Source organism: Harpia harpyja, chromosome 5 (genome assembly GCF_026419915.1).
Source record: "Harpia harpyja isolate bHarHar1 chromosome 5, bHarHar1 primary haplotype, whole genome shotgun sequence".
Taxonomy (NCBI): Eukaryota; Metazoa; Chordata; class Aves; order Accipitriformes; family Accipitridae; genus Harpia; species Harpia harpyja.
This window is the reverse complement of record NC_068944.1, coordinates 69,820,142-69,830,004: the sequence shown is the minus strand read 5'-3', so window position 1 is coordinate 69,830,004 and position 9,863 is coordinate 69,820,142. Positions and strand designations below refer to the sequence as shown.

Genomic DNA, 9,863 nt, shown 5'->3' with positions numbered 1-9,863 from the left:
CGCGGGCGCGGGGCGAGGGCTGCCTGCGCTGAGCCGGCGCAGCCGCCCCGCCGAGCCCCCGGCGGCAAAACAGCCCCGCCGCCAGCCAAACCGCCGGACCTAGGGACCTGCCTATAAATGTGATCCCCCCCCCGCCGCCGCCACCCGCCCTTCTCCATCCCCTCCCTCCGCTCCCGCGACTCCATCCCTCCCCCTGCTCCCCTCCCCAAAGACGGTCCATCCCCGTCCCCGTCCCCTCCGTCCTCCCGTTCCCCCCCCCCCCGCCCCCCCGCCGGTCCTCTGCCCCCCGCCAGTCACCGCCATGGAGCTCTCGGAGGTGCGGTGCCTGAGCGACAGCGATGAACTTTACACCATCAACAGGACCCCCCCCGGCAGCGGCAGACCCCAGCGCCTGCTGTGGCAGACGGCCGTGCGCCACATCACCGAGCAGCGCTTCATCCAGGAGCACAGCAGCAGCAGCGGCGGCAGCAGCAGCGGTGGGGGCAAGGGCTTCAGCTCCGAGGAGACCTGCTGCCCCAACCACCACCCCCACCCTTCACACCACCACCACCACCACCACCTCCGGCGACAGTCGGCCGGCCGGAGTTTGGGCGGTGAGCGCCACAACAACGGAGGCACCAAAGTCTTCCCGGAGCGCACGAGCAGCAGCGGGGACCTGGGCTTTCTGCCCCTGGACTGTGCCCCCAGCAACTCCGACTTCTTCCTCAACTGGGGCTATACCTATCGCGGGGTGATCTTCCCCACTCTGCGCAACTCCTTCAAGTCTCGGGACTTGGAGCGCCTTTACCAGCGCTACTTCTTGGGCCAGCGGCGCAAATCCGAGGTGGTCATGAACATCCTGGACGTGCTGACCAAGCTGACCCTGCTGTTCCTCCACTTGACCCTGGCCTCTGCTCCCATGGACCCCATTAAGGGCATCCTCTTGGGCTTCTTCACCGGCATCGAGGTGGTGATCTGTGCCTTAGTGGTGGTCAGGAAGGACACGACCTCGTACACCTACCTGCAGTACAGCGGTGTGGTCACTTGGGTGGCCATGGCCACACAGATCCTGGCGGCCGGCCTGGGCTGTGGCCTCCTTGGGGACGGCATTGGCTATGTGCTCTTCACGCTTTTTGCAACCTACAGCATGCTCCCGCTGCCACTCACCTGGGCCATCCTGGCTGGGCTGGTCACCTCTGTCCTGCAGCTCGTCATGCAGCTGGTTATCCCCAGGTTGGCCGTGACTTCCCTCAACCAGGTACTGTGGTGACAAAAGGGTGGGAACCTTCCTCTTTCTCCATCACTCTGGGTGAGAGGAGGTGTGGGGTGTCCCAAGAGGTCCTCTCCCTTTTAGTCAGGTGCTCAGAGGTTCACTACGTGGAGGGGAGACTGTAGGCAAAATGCAACCTTCTCCTCTCCCCCTCCTCAGTCCCCCACTGCCTATCCCAAGGTTTCACCTCAAGCTGGGGATGGGGACACTTCCTGACCACTCTGCCCCCCTCTCCTTATATGTTTCCTTCACTGTTATCCCTTGAAATAGCTTTGAGGAAGGGAGCTCCTGGGGCAAGTGGGGAGGATGGGTCATTTACTATTCCCCTCCCTTACTTCCAGCAGTGATCCATGGCATGAGATGACTCCGTCTTCAGCCAAACTCTCCCACTGCTCATCTCTCATTTTACTTGCTCATGTTTTACAGTTGGACTTGATGATCTTCAAGGTCTTTTCCAACCTAAATGATCCTATGATTCTGTGATTCTATGCCTTTTAACTCTGGATTTGCTGGGAGGACTGGTACTTTCATATGTGCAGTGCAGCTTGATCTGGGCTATGGGAAAACAGGAGCAAAGCATGACGCTCTTTTGCAAGGAGAGCAAAGCGATGCCCCAGTGAAATCAGGGAAAACTCCCCTTGGAGGTTTGGTGTGAGATCCTAGGCTGCCTTTGGAGGGCACTAAAAAGCCTTTTCTGCTGGTGGTCTTGGGCAAACATTGTTGTGCTGCATCCTTACAAGTGATGTCTGGGACAGAGTACTGGTTACATGGGGGAGCGGTGGTGCAGTGCAAACGACTGAGAGGCACCGGGCAAGGTATAGGTCTGAGGAGTTAAAACCAGGACTAATCTCACTTTACACTCACCTGGCTTCTTCCACAAAAAAAGTGAGAATGCATCAAACTCCTGACATCCCTGCAAGGCAAGAAAAAACACTGCCTTTCTAGGGCAACTTCATCCTGGAGATTCTTGCTGCTCCCTTTCCCCCTCCCTTCCCAGACTGTCACAGCTCTGTGCTACCAATATTTCACAGCAGATTATCATCTCCATTTGGCTAGCTCCAGGGAGTCAGGGAGAAGGGGGTGGAGGTACTGGCAGATAATCCCCAAAGGAGGGAAGGTGCAGAGGAATGTGTTGTTGATGGCATGTTGTTTATGTGAATGCTGGGATGTGCAGCTGGGAAGTGGCTCATCTTGCACCTGGAAGTTTTGATGATGATGGTTCTTGGGACATGTCTACCTCCTTCAGACCCTGGCCCTCCTGAAACACCTGCCCACCCCTGTCCATCCCCTTCCTCCATGCACTTGTTAGCTGTGGGCTGCCTGACCTCACTTGCCAGCAGCCAGGCTCACCCTGTTTTAGGAAAAGCTGCCCCAGTGTGTGTGCCTGGCTGAGCCCTATGGGTGCGAGACAATTAGACTGCGCAGAGTTGTCCCTCAGCTCTTGGTAACGTGCTGATGAATGAACTGCAGCCGCGTGCCACGTCCCACTCCCATGCGCTGCTGGTGCTATTAGTGCTGGGTCAAAAGCTGTGTGAGTTGTGCCGATTTCTTAATTTACTTCCATGTCCTATCCTGGAGCTATGAGTAATGCGCTGCTATCTCATTACGCACAGGTACCACAGCTGTTTAGCCAGTCCGCGTGCGCACACACACACATTTCCCACAGACATTCCTAACAAAGACAATTCTCAGGAGAGATACTAATATCTTCATTTTGCAGCACAGTACCTTGCCAGTTGTGTGAATGAACTGCCTTTGAGCGGTGCACAATGAGAGATTACCAGCCAGATGATTGCCTTCATGAACTACATATATAAATCTCCTTAACAGGATCCGCACAGCTTGCCACACGTCGGTGTTGATTCACACCGGCTCCCGCCTTCCCAGAGCCCGCTTAACGTCGCCTAATTATGCGCCGCTTCGGCCCTTTGCCTCCAAGCCCCTACGGGAGAGGCCGGATCCTTCCCCGCCCCGGGCTTTGCCCCCCACCCCGGTGCAAGGGGCAGCCGGGAGGGGGCCGGGGACCCGCTCCCCCCCCCACCCGCGGAGAGATGCGCGGCCGCCCGGGCGCTGTCCGCCGCCGCGGTGCTGAAGCCGCCGCGGCGCTGCGCGGCCCGGGGGCTCCCTCCAGCGGCCCCCGGCGGGAGCCTGCCCGCCGCCTCCCGCCGCCTCCCGCCGCCTCCGCCCCGGCTGCGCCCCCGCGCACGGCGCTGCGCGCTTTCCGCGCCTCCCCGCCTCAGGCGCTGCCTCCTCACGGCGCGGCCCGGGGGCTTCGGGGGAGCCGGACCTGGCGCCCGGGGAGAGGCGCGGCCCCGCTTTCTTACTTCCTAGGGTTGTTGCACCACGTCTTCTTCTGTTTGTTTGTTTTTGTTTGGGTTTTTTTTTTTTTTTCCCCCAGAGAACTGCAGAGCGCTTTCAAGTGTTAGAGAACGAGGGCTTTTACGGCTGATGAAGGGTATGTAGCTATTACTTGGCAGGTGAACACAGAGAATTTAAATGGCTGTGTCATCAGGGTTATATAGGAAATCTTTCGGACAGCACAGGTTTCTTGATCTTGCAGGCAAAGCACTCTCTTTTATCACAGGGCTTATTTTCCCAGGTAAAATACTGCATCTTCCCTTCAGAGAAGCCTTACAAGACTAAATGAACTATTTGATTATGTGGCAATACCTGTGACCATCTTGCTGTGCCTCAGGATGCAGACAGCTGTTTACACTGGACCAAAATCAGGAATTAGAGTATAGAATGAAATAAAAAGCAGAGGGTGAAACTCTGATCACGGTACAGATAATGGGTTTTCCACTGATTTTGGGGACCAGGTTTTAATGCAGAGGAAACACTGAATTCAATTCTGAACAGAAAGAATTGTCTACCCCGGAGTCAGTTTATTACTGTACCTGAGAGCAGCCACGGGCACAATGGTTCTGATCCTCTTCTCAGTCACACAGGTGTAAATCAGTTATAAGGCTATCTAAACTCATAAAGTTGCAACAGTTTATACAAGAGGAAAATCAAGTGCTGTGATCTGTTCTCCCTTAATCTCTTAATTAATCTTAGCTTTCATTGATAAATATGTTCACAAGCAGTTCAAATCGTTAGTAATGCTGAACACAAGCATGCAGTACTACTGCCTGATTCAGCTATTTGTTGAGGTTAACAAAGTATGCATTATCATGAATACAAATAATCTCCACTGTTCACCATTTTTTCTTGCAGTAACACTTAAGAGGTCATCTGAATTTTCTTCCCTTGCATCTCAAAATTAATTTGAACCAGCATGCTAGGTAAAGGTGAAGGATAAAGCCTGCCTTGAAATTAAATTTTTTTAAAAAATCCAAACACAACAAAACAAACGTAGACTCACTAGTTTCAATTCTGCCAAGTGCTCAGTGCTTTTGGGGAAATATGACCACCCTTAAACCCAGCTGACCCCAGGCTGAAATGCTGAGCAATGTGCTGCTGCTCAGCTAGGGGAAAGGCATGAAATAAGGGCCTGATACCATGATTTAGGTAAAGGCAACACTGGTACTGACTTGACTCAAGATTCTGTCAGGAAACAAATGCAAGATCTTACTGGTAAACAAGTGCATTGATTTGTGTGCCTGGTCAGATACCGTGCTGGGGGTGGTTTTGGCCTCTGACATTCCCCAGAATGAAAGTTTAACTTGTATTGCATTCTTTCTTACTTTTTCCTTGGTGTTAATGTAGTATACAGTCCAAAATTTCTAGGACCATATATGTGTTTCAGGCATATGGGGAAGAACAAAAAACTCCGAGCATCTTTTTGTTATGTAACATAGGCAGATGATAATATAGATATGAATTTTGACAGGCTTGGAATTATGTAAGCTACAAACATACTCTGGATTTTAATCCTCTCCACTCTTCACTCACGTGAGTAAATTCCACCAGAGTCAGTAAGCCTACTTTTGTGAGTAAGTCACCTGCATAAGGGATACCTTGAAGGATCAAGTCCTAAATTACACATATTAAAAAAACCTTTAAAAATACTTTTAGAAATAACTTTGAAGTGGGTAATAGCAAGACTGGGGGAGCTCATTCTTTTCCCTCTGTTAGCATCTGTCTTTCCAAGTCTAGGCAGTTCTTTGAATTATTATAGCGATTTTTGCTTGCTTTCTTTTTTTTTCCCAAACTCTCGCTCAGGGTTATTAATAGAGGAAAAGGCAGAATACATGAAGTCACAAGGAGTCCTATAGAGATAAATCTGTATAATTATACAATGGCAACTGGCAGCTTTTACATGCATATTTCAGTTACAAGTTTTCCAAAATCTGATCATAGATATCAGTATATGAGTATGTACAAAACACACTCATCTCTTCAAAATTTCTGCCAAATGCTCGTGAAGCATCTGTTAAATCTGTAAGGTATAGGGATATTTCAAAGTTGGCTGCCATCTGAGAATCAGAATCAAAACACTCCACCTTTATCGTTATGGTTGCTTTCATAGTGTTATTTACTATTTGTTTTTCTGCCCTAGTCCTTTGTGGGTGACTTATAACCCGATCGTGTGATTTTAGACTGGATTATGATCTGGTTTCCTTTTATATCCTGTAATATCACCTGACCAGTATCAGTGGGTCACAACGTAATTAGATGAGAATTGGATATACTTTTCTCTGAAGCAGCTGCATCATTGTTGTGCTAAGTAGGGCAAATGCATTAGTTATATTTACAATTTGATGATTAATTGCCTTCAGAGAGTTCCTCCAAAATGGAGGAACTTAGGCAGAAACATGAATTAAACCTGCTTTTATCAGTGAGTTTCAGCCTACAACAGTTAGTGCACTTGTTCTCAGTGAAAGTTACTTTGCTAGATTTGATGTGACATTTTTTCTGCTGTCAGGACGCTTCTGGGTTGTTTTTAAGGTTTTGTTTATTGCTTGCTTGCTGTTTCTTATGGCCTAGAAAGAGGCATACGCTCTAAAATAGCTGCATCTAATGCAAAATAATCACATACCAGAGCAGCGCACTTACAGCTGACAGTTAACAGCAGATCATGCCGGAATGATCCTTATTAGCCTGTACAGAAGACTGAAGGGGATAAACATCTCCATTCCATCCTTTTACTGCACTTCTCAACCCTGTAAATGATGTGATTTGGATAAAAAAGAGAAGAGGGCAAAACTAGAACTGTTTAATGGTTTCTTTTCTTTCCAGAGGGCAGAGAAGGTGGCGAGTGGAAGGACTCCTTCCTCCATTTTCCTTATTTCCAGAATATCTGGCTAAGCACAAGAAACACTAAAGTGTTTAATGTAAAAGGTGAAATCTAGTAAACAGAATGGAATTAAGCTTTTAAAGTGATGCTTAGGCTGATGGAAACTCCAAACCTGAAAACCCTTAATCAGCTCCTGCCTAGCACCCCATCCCTGCAGGCACCTTGTTAACATCACATTTCTTTAAGTGCAGTCTTCTTGCACTTAACTGCACTTCTGTTCCTGAGCATCCCGTGAAGTGCCTCAATGACTCAAAGTTACCACGCAGCCTAGCCAGAATCCAAGCACTGTTCTAGTGGGAACACATTTTGCAGTTGTACTACACACACAGTGCCTACCTGATGTCAAAGCCTGATGAAAAGGGGATTGTGCTCTTCCTCTGTGTAACAAATGCAGTGATGAAGATGTTCCTGGGATGTAGCAGACCAGGGTTTAAATCCTTTTTCCCCAGAGGGGATTGAAATCCACCTCTCTTACCTCACCAGAGAGTCTCAAAGCAAATCTTCCCCCATTCCTAGCACAGCTGTTCTTCTGGGAAGATAAAAGGTTAAGATCCAGCGGGCCAAAAAAAGAAAGAAAGAATAATCCTGACTCTGTAACCAACTGATTAAGGAATTCAACTCTGGTGGTGTCCTTGCTGAACATTTTAGTGTTTTATATAATGTTATCAAATCATTCCCTCAAGCACATGTCCCAACCAGCAGACTGTACAGTCTGGTTCCCTTCTCTCTGACCCAATGAATCTTGAGTCTCTTTTTCAGAGCGGTACAGCTTCCCCAGAGAATTTCTCTCCCTCCTTATCTGCTGCCCCTCCAACTCCTCAAAAGCAAATACAGCCTATGGGGAGGGCATTTCCCAGGGAGGCAGGAGATACTGAATGAGGGGTGAGCCTCCAGTCACTGAGCTGCTATACAGAAGATATATAACTATTTTAAGAGACAGTTCAGCTTTTGAACAAAAATATATAGGCAGTGCCCTTGGGGGTGGAGGGGAAGGGGGCTTGGGGCTGAGAAGCCCAAATATAGGGGAAAATCTTCACAGTGAATCTCTAAATCCTGGGGAAAAATGGGATTTAAGACATACTCCATGCCTTTAGTAGTTCCCTCCTAGCTAACTTTCCTCCCATTCATCACGCTGGCTATTTTATATTCATTCAATCTGAGACATTGGATTCTTTTTGCATGTTGTGTAGGGATCCATAAGAGCATGGTGGCATTCAACATAGGCTTCTGGCTTAAACTCTTGTAGTCATATATCTGCAAATGAGAAGCGCAAGGACCTTGCTTCGTGGCTTCTGAGCCTTTGCTTTTTTCATCTAGCCCTTCCTTCAGAGACAAACTCTGTTTTACTCACTCTGTTCTTGGTGCAGTGCAGCTTGTACCCATCCCCAGCGCAGAAGGGACTGTAGAATTGCAATCTGGCCCAAGGAAGGAGATGAATGCAAATTGCTGAATTAGTGATGCAGTGAATCTCAAGCATTTTGGTACCAGCCTCACTCAGTCAAACCAGGCATAAAAGAGACCTGGCTGGTCAAAAGGGATCAAGCACAAAAAAGTACTGAGTACTTAGCATTTCTTGGAACTAAGGATCTTACTAAGGGATCTTATTAGGGCCTGACTGACTCAGAGATTTCCAACAGCTTGATTTAGGGACCTGATTTAAAGCCCACAGAGTGTAATATAAAGAATCGCAAAGACATTAGGATTTTTAGGTGAACCAGGAAGATCACTTCTCAGTACCCTCTTTAGGGAAAGCGTTGATCAGAATCCACATTTCTTCTGAAAGAGAACACAAATGTGGGCATCCAGCTCCTCCAGGAATCTCTTGGAGTGAGCTCTGTCACTCTTATCTGTCCAAACACCCAGGTCTGCAGACAGAGATACCAGTGTGGTGCTTCCTAATCTAGAACAAAAAATGTCAGGAAATGTACACAGGGCAAACTGCAAAGCCAAGCAGCCATTGGCAGACAGAGTAATATTTAATCACGTGAGTTTTGTTTATTAGCAACTATTTTAAGAAGTGCTGCTATTTCATTTGCCAGCTTCTTCTGCTGCAAGGTTTCATGCAGTTAGCCTTAGAGGAGAGAGGAAGGCTGCTGAGTTCATTAATTAACCATTGCTGCAGTCTGAGAAACAGCTGAAGCATATCAGTGTAAAAAAAAAAAGTAAAACTAACCCAAGCCAATTTTTTTTTCACAACCCCAACAAATAATTAATTGTGCTTCTCCCAAACAGTCTGATGTCGGTGTTATAATTTTATATGATGCTCTTAGTCTTAATCTAGAGAACGGTAGCCCCCGGTATAGATGAAATACTATTTGAATGAGTTTAATGATTTAATTCTTTTACCTCAATTTTCTTTTTCAATTTTGATTTAGTAATTATTTTACAGCTTGGGATTTTTCCGTATCTTTACTTTCATCTGTTTTAACAGCACAGTCCCTTAAAAATACAGTGCAGAAAACCCTCTTTACTGACATCAGTGGAAGCATTCAACAATGGCAGAATCCTAATTAGAAAAATCAGTTTGTTTCTTTGGAGGGATCTGATCTCCAGGCACTTTATTATTTCTCCTTTGTTCAAACTCTGCTGCTTTGTTTACCTGAGAGCTAGTCAGGGACAGAGCTATCTGTTCTGTGCTGCTTGCTTTAGTTCTACCACAGTAGGAGCCTTATCCATCAATCCAGAGGTAACATCATAATGCAAAGAAGAAATAATAATAACCAGGAAAATCAAGCAGCACAAAAGAACTAAATGATATTATACTGTGTACCAGGTGTTTCATAACTCTGGAGTAAGGATCTTAGGTAAAGAAATTGCTTGGATCTTATGGCAGTTACTCAAGTAACCGTACAAGACCTAGATATACACATTCTTTTATCCTATGATTCTGTCACATATGAAAGTATCTCTAATGCTTATTAGTATTAATAATGTTCATAAGCATAATAGATAGGGTTATAATTGACATAGAAATCACCCCACATGTGCTCACTGTGGATCTGATTTAATATGCCAGACCTGCATATTCTTTCAGAAGAAGGAGTGTGATTCACCACAGATTTTAGCTAGGGACTGGGAATAAGGATCATTCCCATTTCAACACTAAATTTATCATTGGCCTGTGCTGACCCACACACATCACTTTATGTTTCTGTGCTTCATTTGATTTGAAAATTTGCCTTTCTCAGTTGCTGTAATATGTGACTAATACATTCAATTGCTTTGAGGTTTTTGTGCAAAACATGCCCATCATTTTCCATGATGCATCAAAAGAGGAATACTGTGTTGACTTCTGTCAGCCACGCATTTTTTGTTAAATAATGAATACATTGAATGTAGTGGGAATGTTTGCATACAACTTCCCTCTTTTTTAAA

At 46.9% G+C, this 9,863-nt stretch overlaps 1 protein-coding gene across 2 annotated transcripts in view; it reads left to right on the top strand.

Moving 5' to 3' along the window:
- The first annotated feature begins 269 nt into the window (after window positions 1–269).
- ADCY8 (adenylate cyclase 8) overlaps window positions 270–9,863 on the top strand; it is a 131,409-nt gene continuing 121,815 nt past the window's right edge. For both annotated transcript variants that reach the window (XM_052788134.1, XM_052788133.1), the window contains exon 1: window positions 270–1,237. In XM_052788134.1, coding sequence (XP_052644094.1) covers window positions 302–1,237 — 936 coding nt within the window. In that variant the 5' untranslated portion in view covers window positions 270–301. The remainder of the gene's footprint in view (window positions 1,238–9,863) is intronic.